The sequence below is a fragment of the Balaenoptera acutorostrata genome, chromosome 12, assembly GCF_949987535.1.
Source record: "Balaenoptera acutorostrata chromosome 12, mBalAcu1.1, whole genome shotgun sequence".
In the NCBI taxonomy this organism is placed as follows: Eukaryota; Metazoa; Chordata; class Mammalia; order Artiodactyla; family Balaenopteridae; genus Balaenoptera; species Balaenoptera acutorostrata.
The window spans coordinates 87,429,494-87,448,729 of NC_080075.1; the positions used below are offsets into that span (position 1 = coordinate 87,429,494).

The window sequence follows — 19,236 nt, forward strand, 5'->3', positions numbered from 1 at the left end:
AGTTTCTTTTCCTTAGAAACATGATGTTATATTTAGGATCTCAGGCCACAAACGCCTATTTAACACACAATACATCTGAACTACAACACCAGTGTTTCTGCCGGGATGGAGCACAGCATCATGGACATAGCAGGCACTTGGATATTTGTTGGGTAAAGTTATGAATTCCTGCAACTGGGGGCAAGGTGCACAGCTGGCTTTGGATGAAATCTTTATATAGTCTAAGTCTGTGTTTATCTTCCTCCCACCTTCCTTGATGTCTCCCCATGCCCAACAATTTCCTAATGCTCTCTTCCCCAAGTGACCAGTGCCCTCCTATCTTACAAACTGTAAACTTCAGCATCTCACCAGAGTGCCATATTTTAATGTTTCAAAGGGAACCGCTTCTTCTCCCTGCCAAAATTACCTCAAGCAGCTGATCTCAGCCATAAATCAGAAGGGAAGAAATCTGATTAAGTTATTTCTCAATGAAATGTGAATGTCAGATAAACTTTAATTTGTGTAGATATTCCTGACTCTTAAAAAGATGCCCGACCACCCAAACAAATCTAATTTTGTGTGGAGTACAGAAAAATGAATGAAATAGGTCTATACAGTAGAGAGATCAGGGCCGCCAGGGGGGATTGCTTCTAAGATATTTCTGCTTTTCAAAGCAACTTCCTTCTCCCCTGCTGCTTTGAAGTCTAATAACTTTTTTTTAAACAAGTTTCATAACTTCTTCAAGTTTCCATGGTAACAGCAAGTATATGATTATGTTGGTAATGGACTGTGTACAAGCACAGGATAAGATGAGTCTAGCTTGGACAGTGCTTTTCCCAAACTAGAACCTAAGCCAAGGTGTTCAAGATTCAACCTGACACGTCCTAAAAACAATCACCTCCAAAGAGCAGCAGAAGCTACAGAGAAGATTCTCATGTTGACCCTGGGCTGGAATTCTGGTTTCACTCCTCCTGGCTTGGCCAAAAGGGTATATTAGATATCTTTAGAAAGTGGGGGGAGAAGGGAATGCCACATGTCTCCAAGAAACCCTATGTTCGTGGAGGAGAATGAACTGGAATTAAGAATCAACAAATGTGTCCTAAATTAGAACAAGAAAGTGGGTCGCTTTCAAAAAAAGAAGTAGAAAAAAATCTATACAGGATTCTGCATGTATATCTATTCACTCTAGTTGCCCTGGGCCATCAATTACTTTCAGTGTGAAAACAGAAAACATCAACTTGGCCAGGGAAAGCAAAATATCTACCGACTTAATTTCAACACACACTTGAAGCTGATGCCTGATATCAGCTTCAAAAGGCAGCAGCCTCATTAAGAAATGACACGAGCCCCATCTGGGGGCTGGCAAAGGCTTAAAAAATCAAGTCAGTGCTGGGGGTCTGGAAAGGAGAATGAAACTGAATTTACCTACATCAATTAACAATGCTATTAAGGCTACTTAGGACATGCCTCCGACAATATTTCTCTTTAATACAAACAAGCTGAAGACCTTCAGAGTAAAACCAGCCATTATCCCTACCCGTCATCTGGACTTTCATTACTCCCACCCTGAAGAGTGACACATCAAACAAACAAAGCACCCTGCCCACATGCAGGGCCTTTCCGCCAAGATCTCCGTGTACCCTGACAAGTGCTCATTAGTCCTGACGACACCCCAGCAAAGAAGAGAGTTGACCACTGTGGCCTTTTTATTCTCCTAGGCGGAAAGAGGGGGAAAACTGAGCCAGTGAATCAAGGGACCAATCCAAGGTCACAGGTAAGTCAGAAAAATGAACTCAGGACTTAGATGCGCTTGATCAGCTCCTCCACAATTTCTCCATCAGCCCCTAATGGCAAATAGGACAAACTTCCCTAGCTTGATTTAAGAACAGAAGCACCCGGAGGGCACACGGCCAACTTTTCTTATAGGCTGCTTGCACACTGAGTCCTATTATGATATTTAATTTCAGAATAGCTGTAACAACAATAGTATAAAACGGAATGTTTACTTTTCCTTCTACTAGCTTCTCTGTAGTGAATTCACTCTTTAATCAAGCACCAAACTCTGGACTAAGCAGCCTGAAGACGTTTGCATAGGATGGAGGTGGTCAGTAGGAAAACTTTAAGGCAATCACAGCAACTTAAGCTTCCTAACAGACTGGCAGACCCCACTTACTATATCCTGCACTCTTAAGACACACTTTTGCCTTAGACACCACAACCACAGTAAGAAAGGAAAGTAATTATAATACAAAGTTAACATGGGTCTCAAGAATCCAGTCATATGATTTTTAAAAGCAAGCTTAGGTGGGAAAAAATTAAATTCTACAATACTTAGCACCTAACACAGTGTCTTATTCCATAATTGCTAAAATTCTTGTTGAATAAATAAAAGAGAAAATAGAAGAAAGGTTGAGAAAGGACAGGAAGGTGATGGTAACTTTGTACCTGGTCCTTGATATACAAAAGTATTCCTACGACTGCAACCAACAGTAAAGATCAGTCTGACTTGAGCAACTGCCCGAAATTAATGTGTTTCTATTGTGTTGCCTGAGCTCCAAATTTTAAACTAAGGCAAAGAAAAAAAAAAATACCAGGATGCTAATAATTTAGTGAAGAGACGGGTTCTACTAAAAGGGAAGAAGGCTGTAGGAAGGGCAGCAATGACTGAAAAATCTGCTTAATTTTTCTTAAAAGGTACTAAAACTTCCAAATACAATTACCCAAATGACCATCTGAATTGGAGGCAACTCTTCACTTGTCAGAGCCCAAGAAAGAAGAACCGTAAGCAAGCTGTATTCCCAGGGTAGCGACACAAGACAGAACACTTAATGACAACCTGTACTCGAGGGCCTTTCTGAAGAAACGCCACCAGCTTCACAGGCCCTGTTCCAATCACCCTTACTACACACCTGGAGGAGGGAAGAGACAGGAAGTGATTCCACTCTGCAAAGGAGGAAACGGAGCCCAGATTGAGGAGTCAGACTCGAGGCCAGACAGTGGCTGCCGGCCCTGCTCCGGGAGAAAAGAACAGACAGGGGAGAGGGACGGCTCTGTAACATCAGGGAAAGTGCCATATGTCCAGAAAACGTTAACCAATGAAAAGACAGAAAGTGAGAACCAGCTGGCTGAGGAACAGGACACAGGGACAGGCTGAGGAGGGGGCCTGTTTCTTCTCCCGGAGTCCTGTCCTGCTTCAAGCCCCTCATGACCATGGCTGTGACCTGCCTTCCTAGCCTCGCTTGTTCTCCCTCCTCCTTAGCAAAGGAGTGAAAACAAGTAAAGCTGTAAAAAAAAAAAAAAAAAAAAAAAAAAAATCGGCTGTCAAATCACTAAGTTCCTCCCACTCCTCCTCAAAGAGCTGGTTAACACAGGAGTCCCTGGACTTCGTTACCTACCTTTGCTTCATCATTAATGTCCCAAGTGAAAGAAATGGCATTATAAGCAATCTCCTCAATGTTACTGATGGTGTTGAAGCTTTCTTTGTAGTCAGCTGTATGAGGGATGAGAAAGAAAAAGAAAGTCGTGGTTTCTAGTTTCCAACATGAGATTACAGCAGTTCAACCTAAGATTCAGCTTTTAATATTATCATTGCTGGATACTTTAACATTTTACTGGGTTGAAAGAAGTTCAAAAAAGGAAGAAAAAGAATCACAGAATTTTTGTAATGGAGGCAAGCTTAGACATATTTAAATTTATCCCATTTTGTCAAAATCAGGACACTTAGGTCTAAAAAGTTTAAATAACTGTCCCAAGGCCACAAAACCAGTCCAGAGAATCAAGACTGGAACTCAGTTCTTTTCATTCTTCTGAAAGAGAACATGAATATTACCACAGGCAAAGAAAAGAAGTAGCATAAAGATGAAGAGCCATCTTGCGATACAGACAATGGTTTTACACGAAAATTATATACATGGCAAGAACAGGGGTTTTCAGAAAGCTACCTGACTAAATATGGATTTGAACAGGTCTGCTGGTATACTCCACGTGATGAATCTCTGGGTCTATTTACAGACAGAAGAGACTTTCGATGCAGTTCAGCACGTAACTAGGGAAGATCGTGTGTGTTGCTGCACATCAGCAGTATTTTCTTTAACTTGGTGATTTTTTTTCCTCCACCTTACTATCATCTCCAAATTATCAGAATCTCTTAAAGAAGACATTACCCCTCAAAAAATCTGTAGACTGAAAAGCAGGACACTCTTACATGAGCTGGCTCTACAGCTCCTGGCCCCAGTGTCACATGGAAAGCCACCACATGGGGCAAGTGTCCTCATGAAGGAAGTAATGTTAAGAGCACCGATTCCAGGAGGCCAAGGACAATGTTTGGAAGAGATCAGTAGCTGGCATAAAAATTCAAATGCGTTCGGCAGGAAGCTGATCACTGCCAAAAATAACTGGATTTAGAAAACTGGATGCTTGCACCTCTGGGAATGAAAGCAGGCTCCGGAGCTACTTACCTATGTCAATGCATCTTTGTTTAGCCGTGTGCTGCCGCGAATGCCAGTATTTCCAGTGCCTTAACTGATCTTCCCTGCTTTTGTCCTCGGCAAAAACCACCATGATCACGCTCTGTGAAAGAGAATGCATCACAACGTAAAGACACGAAGGCGTGAGTATCTTTTGGAAAACTTAGCTCTCGATTTTGCGGTGAATTAAAACTGCAATTTTAGATCTTAATTTAGAGCTGCCTCAGACCCGGAAACAGTAAGCTCTGACCAGCTCTCCCAGAGACGAGGACTGAGAGCAGGGCTTACTCGGACTTTGCTGATGGGGTGGTGGATGCCCTCGCTGCTGCCCACTTCCTTCAAGGTGACGGGATAGAACTGGCCTTTGTTCAGGTACGTCATGGTGCTATCTCCCGGCTTCTGTCGGAGCGATTTTGAGGCTTCTAGGGTATATTCAAAGTTGTTCCTAGAAAACAACAAAACTCACAGATCTCTAATTCACTCTCTTGGAAGCTTCTTAAATGCTTGAGCTCAAACTTGACATGCTTTAGTGTGGAGGTATGCAGAGAGCAGATGACTAGAAACATCCAACTGACCATGTCATGCTATAAATAGATAGCATTTGCTGCTTTTTCCAAAGTAAATATAATCTTAAGCAACCCAGAAATTCTCAAATCTCTCAGATGTGGGACTACTAAATGCCTACTAGAAAATCTGTGAAGTGATGTTAACAAATTAGAAGTTTGGAGGCAAAGGATATTAATGATATGAACGAGTGAAAAGCACTCCGGAAGGAACTCTCACAAGACATGCTACCAACCTGGTATTTACCCAGCAAAGGTTGCAAACAGGAGGCTGGGAGGCCTCTGACTAAATGTGATTTGGCCTGCACAGCACTTTTTTCTTGTTTTTGCTTATAATTTAAATGTACTCAGATGGCACTCCACGGTTGTCTACATTTTCTTTTATCTTATAGCACCACGTATATATTCCCCTGAAGTTGTTTAATAACCTTGTTGGGCCAGGGGTTGGCAAATTACTCCTATTTTTATAAATAAAGTTTTATTGGAATGTAGCCACGCCCTTTGTTTACACATTACGGCTGCTTTTGTGCTTCAGCGACAGAGCTGGGCAAAGCTGGTCAGTTGCGACAGAGGCTGTATGGCCCACACAGCCTAAAATATTTACTATCTGATCCTTTACAGAAAAAGTTTGCTGACCCCTATCCTAGATCCTGAAGGCATTTGAGTTTGTGACTCCTGTACCTTGAGGCAGGTCTATAAGGCAGTCTCAATTCCCATAAAATCCTAGACTTTTAAATAAAACTTTTATTTTAAAATACAGCACACATAAAAATGCATAAAACGGAATTACAAAATGAAATCCTAGACTCCTAAAAAAACTAAAGATGTTTATATATAACTTGGAAAATATTGTTATTTCCAGAGTGAGATGCAATTTTGTGACGTATAAAAGAGGTTGTCAGCCCAGTAAACAGTTGACTTCATTTATTTTATCACTAGTGAGACTAATAAAAATATAAAAGCCTTTATCCACCTGCTGTTATTCCTAAATTCTCACAGAATTATACATTTTTGGAAACAGAAGGGACCTCAGATCTAATTTAATCCCTTCATCTCTTCTCTGAGATTCCATTCTACTACCACTGCTACTGCCATCATATAAAGAAACCGAAGGAAAGAAAAAGCACCAACACCAAGAATTAGGGAAACATGAAACACAGTTCAGAGTGCAAAATTGAATGCACTAAAGCAAATGTCCTCCAGCAAAGATGTCACCACACTAACTGCAAGAAAGTAAAGTTGAAAGCTGCGAAAGCCACCTCTGATTTTCCAAGATCAAATTAACAAAAAGGAAGTAAGTCGTACAAGCTGAAAGTTAAAAATCAAATTAAAAGACAACTATTACCCAGAAACACTGTCAAAAACATAGTCCTCTGAATTCATGCCAGGCATCCGCAGACTGAGATCCGAGGGGAAGAAAACCTGAAATATCAACGTGATAAGCCACAACGATGTAACTGGTTATCAGGCTCACTAAAGACCGACGTCTGGTAACAGCATCAGAGTATGTGGCTTACAGCAACCCACCACTCTTTCAAAATTTGTCTGAAAGAAAAATTTTAACTCTACAAAAAATTTTAAAAGAAAATTAAAAAGAAAAAAATATCCATTTATACACCCCTTTGTTAAATTAAGACAATTTACATAAGTGCTCCCACAAAGCCCTTCCTTCTTCTCTTTTCCCATCTTTCCCACACATCCCAATTCTGTCCAAACTCTGGAATCTGCAACCAAAATCTCATGACTTTTAGGAGTCAGCTCTATCGCTGCACCGAGTTAAGATACAGTATCAAGTCGGCACCGTGGCTGGATGGATCGGTGCACTTTCCCAGGAAAGGTTACTATTCTACTCACTCCGTAAGTGGAGACGGATGCTCCTTTCCCCCATAAGTCATTAAATACAGTTCCAAACGTCCTCAGCCCCTAACTTTTACCCGAGTGACGTGTTCATCACCACGGAGCCCTCAGAAGTACTTGGAATTAATTGGCAAATGTCACACAATGCGCTTGTCATCAAGCTCTACCCGCCTCCCCGACAATGTACCAAGCAAGAAACACTAAGCAAATATATGATAAATCATTTTATATTAAGAGCAGTTGCGGGGAGCTTGTTTTGGTCTAGGACAAAAGCCGAAAACAGACTGTGTGTCTATGTCTGCTGTCCACGGAAGATTACGTACGCGGCTCTCCTTCTCATTCTCCAGCAAATCACTTTGCTGAAATCATAATTGTTAACTCAGCTGCTTGTAAGATTAGACATGTGCCCTTGATAATAATTTCTGGTTTTATAGGTTTAGTTTACAAATTATACCCATGGACCTTTTCTCTTTAAGAAAAAAAGAAAAACAACTCTTCTGTTCCCAATCCACTGACTTCAGGCTGAGTTTCAAGCTTACATAACAAGGAAGAGGTGGAACCCAATACTTATACAAACACACAGCGTCTTAGGAAGATGCTTTTCATTTCCTGTACCTCCTGAACGCCTTCCTTGAAGGTCTCTGAGAAGGTAGAGTCTGGAGTACGCCTCTGAGCGTTTGGGGGTTGAGCACCAGAGCTGAACTGGTCAGCATTCAGGTTCCGGTCGAAAACCACCACGCGCTCTGTGGGCTCAGGATGATACACTGCTGGCGGGATCCCCACAGCAAAGCCGTGGTGCTGGGTCTCCGTCTTGATGGAGTGGGTAGGCATGGCTGCTATGGAGACAGTGACCGTGGTGTCAGGAGCTGTCAGATGGCCCCTCTTGTCGATGCCCAGCTGGTTGCCGTGGGGAAGCACAATGTTAAATGGCATGTTTTTCAGCACTTGCACTCTGTTTTCTCCAGCAGAAATGAGGGGCTGCTCAGTCACGTTTGATATGCTATTTCTTTAAGAAAAGAAAAGAAAAGAAAAGAAAATTGTGTTTTCAAACTCAATGCTGATACAGTTCCGTGACAATTTTTATTTTCCTAATGGCACTGGGCTATTGGGTCCTGTGCAATAATAATAATATACTTGGTAGAAACCAAATAAAGAGGAAATGGTACAACAACCCATTACCAGAGAAAGGAAAAAAAATGCTTTATAGTTATAGGTCAAGTAAAATCCAAAAGTATTGAATAAAATTTCATTTGAAATGCTGAGAACTCAGAGCTTTCCTCTACTATATTTTATTTCCAATAATCCTAATAAAATTATCATATTTTACTAGAAGCCTGAAGCTACAAACGTGATTAACTGGAGCAGTATAGGCTGGTGCTTAAAGTACAGACCCTACAGTCAGACAACGTAGATTCAACATCTCTCAGTAACTACATGCTCATCTACAAAATGGGGATAATAATGGTACCTATCCTCACAAGGTGGTGATGAGGATGAAACGAGAATACACTGAAATGCGTATAATGACGCCTGGCACACAAGGGCTCAGGAAGTGTGAGGTACTGGTCCTCTACCACCACTTCCCCCAGTACTTAGACTCACTTGCTTTCCTGTTCACCAAAAAAAAAAAAAAAAAAAAAAACACCCTATGATTACATTGTACCAGCAGATAGATTTGCACAAATTACTTTTGGCTTAATAAATATCCTGGGCAATATAAGATGATTTTTAGTTTAGAGTAAAACTGATACATTTTCAAAGCCCCCTCAAACCATATAGGCTGATACCTTTAAGGGAAAAAAGCTATTCGGCAATTTTGCACATTTCAAGATCAATAAAATATTCAAACCTTAAACCATAAGTTCACTCCCAAGACTGTCTTAAAGAAATTTCTTTAGAGAAAAAGGAAAAAGCTATTTAGAAAGCTGTTCATTAAGGTTGTAATAGCAAAAATCAGATACAGCCTTAATGTTAAGGATAGCTAAGGTCTGCCTTAAAATACTCTAGCAAAAATAAATAAAATTTAAAAATTAATTAATTAGAAAGTTGGAGAAGAGGGAAGAGTAGATCAAAAAGGAGGAAGTAAGTTGATAACAGTTGAAGCTGAGTATCTACTGGCTTATACTATTTCTCTACTTTTGTTATGTTTGAAAGTGCCTATAACAAAAATTAAAAAATAAAAGCCATAGGTCCTTTTCCAAATTATGAAGATTAAAACAGCAATATGGAAAATATTTATGAAACATACTGAGTAGAAGAAAATCCTATCTATGAATATAATCACAGCCCCATAAAATGCGTCTGCACGCCCAAACGGCAAACAACTAAACTGTGAGCACAGTGGGATTCTGAGTGATCATTCTTTCTTCAAAAATGTTTCATTCTTTTATTACTAATAGAACACAGGGCAATTTAAAAGGTGCATTTAACTTTTTTTTTTTCATGGCTATAAAGTCAAGTCTTAATTTGAATTTCTGAAAGTTTTAACCTAAAAGATTTCAAAAATAACCTCAACAGGAGTTTGGAATACAGCTGAACATACTTTATTAAATTTTACTAAGTTAGGCAGTTATTCAAGATCACTGACACTTATTTTTTTTAATGGACCCCCACCATCGCCTTAAGCCACATCCTTCTTAAGAGAACCTAAAAGATAAATAAGCAAACAGTGCACTCACGTGATTACTAAAAACATCCCTTTGGGTGAGGAGAAAGTCATTGTTTTTGTTTTCTAGAAAAGGCAACCACACCTAAAGAAATGGGTGACTTCTCAGCAATAGAATCGTAATTAGTAAGAGACAAATCAGTAATGAAACCTGAATTCAGATATTAAGAGTCCAACTTACCCATCTCTTCCACTAGCGCCTGTTCATTTAAACAAACTTTTGCTTTATTTTCACAGAAACATGGCATTTTCAAGTGTACTGTTTTATGCTCTATATTAAACATTACCTTTTGCTATGATCTGGCTCTGGGTGCTCAACATCTGGCTTTGCTGTTGATGACCTTCTCTCTCGCGGAACCTTAGATATTAACACACATGACAACAATTTAGTTCTTACTCATGAAGTAGAGATACAGCCCTTACTTTTCAGTAAGCTCAACCATTCACATGTCTACTGACTGCCTACCAAACCCCAGGCTCTGAGGACACACGATGAATAAGACAGTGTCTGCCCTCAAGGAGTTTACAATCTGGTCACCGGGTTGATATGTAAAAACCAACTTTCATTTAGTTGCCAAATAAATTCAGAATATCCAAAATTTACTTTGTCATTGAGTTTGGGTTTTATCTGTTAAAAGAAATACCTCTGGTTTGGTTCTACCCATTTATCTACATAATGTAATAGAGAAGAAGCTACTGAAAACACAACTGGGCTCTTTCAACATTCTCCCTGCTCTTCTCTGCTACCCTTCCTTTCAGATCAAACACAAAATCAAAAGGATCAGCCATATTAACAGTTCACTCCAAGATCCAAATGTTGGCTCCAAATGATAAATTTCTTCAGATACGTTGGGATTCACACTGTCTGTTACCCAAAGGACAAATCAAACTCTGTTGGGTCTATTCCTTTTTTGATTCTGCTCCTCTTTGCATAGGAGGTGACAGCAGGCAAACATTATTGGGTGTACTGCAGACATCAACCCAGCTGAGACTTATTCCCAACATGTACTCCAAAACCGCTAAGACGTTTGAAACTGGTTTTCAACGTGAACGTAGAAATTCTATTCCTGCATTCTTATTCTACCCTTAAAGACAAAAATAAATTATTGTTTCACGTATTAACAACATGCTTTTAAAGCTTTACCAAAGTTATTATATAAAAATGACTGATGGTTACACCCAAAGAATTGAAACAAATAAGTCAGTTTATTTAAAAAGGAAAATAAATAACCCTACAGCTATTGCAAGAAGGTTGACATACAGTACTACTAAGATTGCCACCCTTAATGGACAGACATGAGGATTTATCTCCTCCTAAGATGTAAAATACTTTTAGGATGACCCTTTATTTAAAATACACACACATACAACCACTACAATTAGTGTTATTACATAGGTCTTTCTGGCACTAAACTTGTTGGTTTTCTCCCATTCTCAAAAGTTTCAATTAAAAATACGTAACTTCAAACTTCATAATTAATACTTAGAAACTTATGGTTTTACACTGAGTCAATAAAACAAGCCATAAGAAGAACAGATAATATAAGTTCTACTTCAAAGGAACCCTTTGTGGCACACGTCCCAGGCAAGGGTTTCTTCTAGCATCCTTGGTTACTGTGCAAGTTTCCATTCATATTTAATGGGAAAAAACTTACCTCGGACCTCAAACACAAGCTGGACACATGGCCTCATACCAGAAAACAATTAAATCTTTTGTTTAGGTCGCCCCCCCCATTTTGATAATCAAACTATCTTCTTTGCTTTTTACCCTCTGCATTTCTTGTATTCAGAGAAGAATACAGTGTCAGAATGTAACAGAGGGCAGGCAACTGGTGAATCTGGGTGAGAGCATCTGGGAGTTAATTATCTTGTTATTCTAAGTTTTCTATAGGTTTGAACGTTTCAAAAACAAAGAGATGGTAAAAATAAGCTGTAATATATAGCCATTCCTGGGCTGTATCTTACAGTTTATATATATACGGGCTATGGGTCAGAGAGAAGAACGCCAAAGTGAACCCAGCAAGCAGAGCCTGTCCCCCATGGGGCAGCAAGGCACACTGAGGGGGGAGCTTGGGCACAACCTGAAACCCCGGCTGCAACACATACTAGTTGTGTGACCTGAGAATCTTATTTTTATCATCTGCAAAACAGGGATAATAGCACACACTTTCCACGGTTGTTGGAGGGATCAGAAATCACATGCATTCTGGTAACACGGCTAGCACAAAACAGGTAATCAGTAAGTGGTAGCTAGTATTATTAGGATAATGATGATGGTACAGATCAGCGGTGTCATCTCCAGATATGAACACCATGTAAAACTCCAGGCAGAGAACAGGCTGTGTTTAATTAAGACTAATCCAAATCTCTAGGAACAGGCAACAAAATATATCCTGACCTTAGAACTAGAAAGTCCAAGGCTAGAAAATACGGGTTTTGCTTTTTTCATGAATCCCACAATCAAATCAAATCAAATGCTCTGTAATATCACTTAGGGAAAAGGAAAGCACTCTCACTACATAGGAATAAAGGTTAGAGCGCAGGTAAATGAACCAGTGTCCACTCTTGATGGCACTAAGAACTACCTTTGGAAAAATGATCAATCTCATTAAGGCACAGGTAACATCTTCTTTTATGGGAGCTTCACCTTTCAGATAGAGCCAGAACAGCTGGCTACTTCACACGTTTTAAAAATGACCCGTTGATTCCATGATTGTAGATTTTCAGCTTTGAACCACGGTAAGTCGAAGTACTCATTAAACTATTTACAGTCACTACAGAAGCAACCTGCATTACATTCTACCAGCAAATTACTGCTTTATATGCTGTTGAATCAAGTGCGCCTCGGACTGTTGTTAGGGTTTTCAAAGAGCAGGCAAACCCACCTTGTAGTAGTCATAGAGCAAGCCCAGCGCAGCTGCACTGTCTTCGTCTCCATTGATGCTCATCATCGCTTTGGTTGCTGCAGTGAGAGGGTTTTCCAGGAAAGATTTCCAGGCTTCATCCTCACTAGTGTAGGAACGACGCTGTGGATAAAGTGCTTCATTCTGAAGAACCAACACTGGCCGTTTGCTTAGGAGAAATTGTTTTAAAAAGAAAAAATATATATTTATCTCTGTCTCACATCTTTTTCTACTGCAAGTCATCATAAGCTAATTTTTAAAAAGGCAAACAACCAATTCCTTGATGTTCCAATAAAATAGTCCATTGTTTCGTCAATGACCCTAGTAAAGTTAAATTAAGACAAGATCAGAAGACAACCCACTTAAATGCAGCCCAATGGGTCACCCAGTAGGATATAGGGTATTTAGGCAGCCAGGGAACCTGCAGGTAACCTGCACATGGGACCCAGGACACACTACCCGGCACCAAAAAAACCCAAAACCAAAAGTCAAAAATCCACTCCAAGAAAATGTCAGGCTATGCAAACACTTTACAAAAACAAACACAAGGACAAAGTAAGGCAAAACAGAACATTCACTCTCTTCAGACATATACATTCAGGACTGTACCCTCTTAAACAGAGTATATATGGTTCAATCACCATGCTGGTACATGACATCTCCCTCTTTCTCCCGGTGATGCCATGCCTTAAAAACTACAAACAAAGAGGAGAGGAGGAGAAGACGGAAAGAAAAAGGGCTACTTGGTTTAATCCTCGGGGGTATATGAGAAAGTTAGAATATTCTACTGATTACCAGCAGATTGAGCATGGAATGTGGCCAAAGGGGACTGTAAATCAGTAAGAAAGCACAATTCTCTGGCTTGGGAGTTAACTGTTTATCGCAGAGATAAACACTTAAGAATCTACAACAATAAATGCAGCCACTGAACAAAAAGAGATTTTTAAGGAAATAGGTGGGGAAATCAGTTTTTAAAAATCTTTACTGGTTTTTCATACTGGGCAAGAACTGTTCTACTTTAACACTGTAGTTCGGTGGGGAAAATCCAGAAAAATCAACGGAGAACTTAGTAGAGTCTTATAGAAGATTTGACTTAAAAGATTAAAGCCAACATTACTGATTCCAAAAACTTGAAATGTAAACAGCCTCAGTAACTGTTCAGTTGGTTCAGTTTAGTAAGTCAATAAAGAGAAAAAGTGGAACACTACCTCCAGCAAAATCAAGCAGTTTTTTTTTTTAAGAAAAGCTTTTTAAATATTCAGAACTACTCTGAACTATCACCATCCTAACAAAGCAAATTAAAGGATCAGTTCTCATTGCAACACACAAATGAAATATGTAAATTGCCTAAAGGTGACCTACCTACTCTAAAAGTGAATGTAGAAAGATTGATTATCTTCTCAAGTAATCAACAAGGTTAGGGTTTGGCAGTCACCCAGGCCCTTTAAAAACAGATATAGATTCAGTAAAAGGAGAACATCTTTGAAAAAAAGGGGGGAAAATAATCCTACAACTTAATTTATCCTCAGTCAAAACTGTCTTATTTCAAAGCCAATGTTTTTACTCCTAAAGTCCTAGGAGCTCACATTTGGTGGGAAAAGTTTTGAGGTGGTATACTATTTGAACACAGAATAAACACGATGGGTTGTTCAAACCACATGGTTGGTTTAAAAATGAAGACTTTCCACAAATCTCAAATTAAAAAAAAAAATTATGTAATATATAAAGGGGCATTCCCTGTGCCGTCAGGAGGACAGAACAACAGCTACTGAACCAGTGGTACCTTGGGGGTGATTTGGTGTCCTAAGCTATTATTAATAGTGTAATAGCTACTTCCAGAAGATTATGACAGCACTTGGCTCATTCAATTCCCATAATGCTAGTTTTTCAGCTTCCCTTCTTCTCCCACCCCCATCCCAAATCTGCACAAGCAACAGAAAATAAATATTTTTTTGCCAATGGTTTTGTTTGTGATCACCCTGAAGGTGTCTTACATTTCCAAACTGTGCCTAAGGCCAAAATTGGAGCTCTGGAAATATGCCTTATCTAAACTATAAGTCAAGAAATAAACACGAAACCAGCTGCCTTTTTCAGTCTACTTCCTCATGACAGTCAGGCTGTTGTTAGTCCCTAAAGCCTCATCACTGCCCTCTCCCTGAGTCTTAAACCCTTCATCAATGATCTCTGGAAGACTTCTGAAATACAGTTCAAGCAATAATTTATCTGCATATTCTACACCACAAGATTAATTGAAGTTTAAGTGATTCCATTTAAGTTATTCATACATAATAATATCTAAACCTCTCATCCACAAGAAGAGCACCCTTAAACAAAGTGATCCTCAGCAAATCATTACAAAGCTGGGAGAGTTACCCCTCTGCCCCGGATTTACTGATCTCAAATACACTGACTGGTCTGGTGCGATTTACTTGGGTTTTTTCGGGGGTTTTTTGTTTCTTCTCTTTTTTGGAGCAATTTTATATTTACAGAAAGGTTGCAAAGAAAATACAGAACTGTCCCTCACCCAGTGTCTCTTAATGTTAGCATCTTACATTATCGCCTTACATTTGTGAAAATATTTCTTTAATCACGATCGCCAAAAAGCACGTTAGTAAGTAAAGTGCTTTCTAGTTTACCATCCTGATTTCAAAGTTCCATGCTCTTGATATTTCTGAGCATTGCTAGTTGCAATAATCTGTAATTACCATCAGCGAGACAAGTGGGAAAAAAAACTCCTGCAACAATTTTCGCAGCCAGGGAAAAGAAAATGCCAGGACACCGGAGCACTTCCACTTTCCCCTCAATTTCTCCTTTCGGAAGTTCTAGCAGCCTGGCCGAATGACACGGCTGAGCGACAGAGATTACCTGAGAAGCTCTCCCTTTCCAGCCGCGGAGCGCGTCCCAAAGAGCTCCACTGTCCCCCCACCCCGAGCGAAAACGCCCCGGCGGGGACACGGGGCCGCCGGCGGGCAGAGCCCCAGCCCGCGAGCGGGGCGCCCCGAAGCTCCCGCCGCGCACCCGGGCCACCGGAGAGCAGCAGCGGGGCGCGCCCGTGGGGTGATCCCCCAGACCTGGACGCGGAGGCCGGGAGTGGCGGCTCCTCTCCGGAGTCAAGGCCCCCAAGGCAGGGGTCTCCTCAGGGGTCTTCGGGGGAACAAAGGCGGCCGGGGGGGCGGACAAGCAGAGGCCGCGGCGGAGAACAAGGCGGACGGCGAGACGCGCGCCGCCCGCCCTCCCAGCCTGGCACCCTCGCCTCCTAGCCCGGCCTCGCACCGGCGCCCCCCGCCCGCCAGACCTTGCACCGCCCCGGCCCTCGCCTCGCCCGCCCGCCCGGCCTCGCGGCAGGTGCGGCCGGCCGGCCGGGCAACAGGGGCCCGGCCGCACGGCCGGACTCGCCCGCCGGCGCCCTCACTCACTTGTCGTACTCCTGTGTCATCGCGCTCGCTCGCCGCTGCCGGGCCGCAGAACTGGACTTTCGGGTTGGGACAGTACACCCGATCCGGGGGGAGGAGGCGGCGGCGGCGGCGGCGGTGGCGGCGGCGGCGGCGGCGGCGGCGGCGGCAGCGGCGGCGGGTCCAGAGCGGCAGCCCCGACGGGTTGGGTTCGCTTTTCTCGCTCTGAGCCGGCTCAGCGCGGGCAGCGAGCACAGGGCGCCCGGGCTCGGCCTCCCATTGGCTGGCGGCGCGCCGGCACGGGGCGGGGCCTCGGGGCCGGGAGGCTGGCGGCGCTGCCTGATTGGCCGGCGCGCCGGGGCGCCGGGGCGGGGCCGAAGGGAGCCGACGGGGCCTAGCGGCGCGGGCGGGGGTCCGCCGCTCCGCGTGGCCGTGTCCGTGTGGCGCGCCCGGCGCTCGCGGCCTCCCTACTGTCCGGCCTGGCAAAGCCGCGAGGCTCCCAGCGCGCACCTGCAGCCCCTCGGCGGTCCTCCGCGCGCCCACGGCAGGGCGGCCAGGCGCTGCGTCCCCGCTCTGCCCCACGGTCACAGCCCTCGGCCGCCCACCCGCGGGATGGGCCGTGCCCTGGCGCCGCCTTCCCGGGCGCTGGGCGCTCTTCCTTCCCCGCCCGCCTGCCCACCCAGGCCACCCGCTCATCCAGTGATGGAGTTTCCCCACGCGGCGGCTGCGCCCCTCACCGGTGCCCGCGGTCCGCCGCTCGGCTGCCTCGGGCACCTTCCCGCCTGGGGTCTGTGGAGCGTCCCGCCCTCCTCGTGCCCCCGCTCACCTCTCAGTCCGCGTGCTCTTACTTACGAGGCTCTGGCTTTTACCCGAGGAAGCTCAGATGTCTCCCTGCTCGTCTTGCCCACCGACACTGTCTGGCTTTAGAACCCCCTGTTCATCCACTTCAGGTTGTCCACTATGTGACAGTCACTGGAAGACTGTCACAGTCTCCTAACCCGTTGTCTCCCCCGCCCCCGGTGCGGCCAGCGTGGGTGCCCGTGGCGTGGTCGCCCCACCCTCGCGGGAGCCGCTTCCATCCCAAGTGCCTGCGCCTCCCCTCTCCTGGGCCCCACCTCTCTGGACGACCCCACCAGTCTCGAACTTCCATTTCTGCCTACATCTTAGCCCTCTGGGAACCACATCCCGACTTCACCCGCCACCCTGCACTCTCCTCCCCACTGCCGCCCCTCCCGGCACCCCTAGAGCCATCTCACTCCTCTCACCAGCCGACTTCCATTCATTTCCACCCCTACTTACTCCTGGCCGCAGTTGTCCTTCCTGAGCCGAAGCTCCCTTCTCCAGGGTCTGCCCTTCATTCAACAAATATTCTATGCCAGGCACTGTTCTAGATGCTGGGGATACTGCAGTGAAAAGAGGGGACGAAATTCCCTGCCTTCTTCCAGCATCCTTCTTGCGGTAACAGACCGTAGACAAAATAAATTGTATGATATGTTAGAAAGTGGCAAGTTCTGCAGGAGAGAAATAAAGCAGAGCAGGCAGCTGGGGAGCAGGCGGTGGCCTCGGTTTTGAAGACTTGAAGGAGGTGAGGCCTTCAGGAGGTGGGGGAGGGGTGGTCCAGGCAGAGGCTCAGCACTGGGGAAGGTGGGGACGCCCGGTGCGTCCGGTGAACAGCAGGAGCCCAGAAGGGCTGGAGGACAGAAGGGTAAGGGAGATGCATTCAGGGAGGTAATGGGGGCAGGGAACACTCTTTGTGGGGCTTGGGTGCCCTTGTACAGCCTTTGGCATCTACTGAGTGAGATGGGGAAGCATTGGAAGGTTTGGAGTAGGGCAGTGACATGACCTCACTCCTGTTTGAAAGTAAATAACCTGGCTGTTGGGTGGTAGGGGACAAATGTGGGAGCAGGGAGACCAGGCCAAAGATACTTGTTGCTTGGCTTACGGTGGTAGGGTGGAGTGGTGAGAAGTGGTCAAATTCTGGATCTTTTCTGGAGGTAAAACCAACAGGATTTCCTGAAAATCGGATATAGGGTGTGAGAGAAAAAACAGAGAGTCAAGGACTACGAGGTTTTCAGCTGAAAACTGAAAAGAATGCTTGGCCATCATTGAGATGGGGAAGACTGCAGGCGGAGAAGTTCTGGAGGAGGTCAGGGTTTCATTTTGGTCATGTTAATTTCAAGGTTTTTATTAGAGATCCAAGTAGATGTATCAGCAGATGGTTTGATATGAGCCTGGAGTCCTGGGAGAAGTCAGGTTTGAAATGACATCCGGGAATCATCAGCACAGAGATGGTATTGAGAGCCTGGAGATGGGATGAATCTCTGTGGCAGAGAGAGAGGAAAGAATGGGACCAACACTGGAGGAAAAGGAAGCAAGGGGGAAGGGTGGTCAGCCAGGTCACATGCTGCCAGGAGGTTAAGGAAGATGAGCATTTAGCAACATGGAGGCCATTAGGGCCTTCATTCAGTACCAGCTGATTCCTCATCCACTCCCACCAACTTCCTGCTCCCTGTTCTCTAGGCCTCTTGGGACCTAAACTGGCAACCACAGACACTTCTCACCATCATGCCCTTCTGTCATTTCCAGTTTCTGTCCTCTAGCCCTGGGTACCACGCTGAAGCCAGGGAGTCTGTTCTTTTTTATTCTTCACTATCTTGTTTAAATAAATTATATTTTTAAAGTGGGCTAACTTAAAAAAAATTAAGTAAATAATAGTACAGGTGGTCCCCAGATACGGTGCTAATCAGCAGAGTTGTGCCGCAGACGTGACTCAAGTTGGGAAACAATGTCTCTTTACCTCATCCTTCCCTCTTCTTCCTCTAATCTGTCTCCAGATGTGGCCAGAGTGACCTCTATCAAGCACAAATTTTAGATCGTGTCACCTTTTACACTCAGGATAAAGTCCAGACGCCTTAGCACGAGTGTGACTGAACAGCTCCGCCTGCCCTTTTGCAATTCTGCTCCTGCCCCTGCTCTGCTCTGCTAAGAACACTCCCTGCCCCCCAGCCCCTGCTCCTCCTCTTCCTGCTTGGCAAACCACTCAAGCGTCCAGGCTGGGCTACGACCCCCTCCCCTTCCTCCAGCTGTCCTCCCCAGCCTTCTAGGCTGGGTTAAGTGGCCTACGTGCACCCACGGTACTTGTGCGTCACCCCATCACCGCACTTACCACATTCTGTTTGTAATACTCGATTTTCTGTTTGTTTCTGTCTCCACCATAAGTGGGAGCTTTTCAAGAGAGGGCAGGGATTGTACCACTTTCATTTTACTGTCCCCAGCCTCCTGGTATTCACATAGAAGCTGTCCAGGAAGTGTTCACTGGATGGGTATGTTCCTCTGCAGGCATCTCTTCTGGCCCTCAGCCTCCTCCCATCTGGACCACATCTGGGATTGGCTTAAATGACTTTCCTATTG

At 44.1% G+C, this 19,236-nt stretch overlaps 1 protein-coding gene across 2 annotated transcripts in view; it reads right to left on the bottom strand.

Annotated features, from left to right (window-relative positions):
* Positions 1 to 15,988, bottom strand: part of GRHL1 (grainyhead like transcription factor 1) — a 46,413-nt gene extending 30,425 nt beyond the window's left edge. For both annotated transcript variants that reach the window (XM_057558607.1, XM_057558606.1), the window contains exons 1-8: positions 15,850 to 15,988; positions 12,416 to 12,602; positions 9,818 to 9,888; positions 7,481 to 7,871; positions 6,354 to 6,430; positions 4,734 to 4,890; positions 4,437 to 4,548; positions 3,375 to 3,469 (exon numbers count right to left, since the gene is read on the bottom strand). In XM_057558607.1, coding sequence (XP_057414590.1) covers positions 3,375 to 3,469; positions 4,437 to 4,548; positions 4,734 to 4,890; positions 6,354 to 6,430; positions 7,481 to 7,871; positions 9,818 to 9,888; positions 12,416 to 12,602; positions 15,850 to 15,869 — 1,110 coding nt within the window. In that variant the 5' untranslated portion in view covers positions 15,870 to 15,988. The remainder of the gene's footprint in view (positions 1 to 3,374; positions 3,470 to 4,436; positions 4,549 to 4,733; positions 4,891 to 6,353; positions 6,431 to 7,480; positions 7,872 to 9,817; positions 9,889 to 12,415; positions 12,603 to 15,849) is intronic.
* Between the last annotated feature and the right edge of the window lie 3,248 nt (positions 15,989 to 19,236).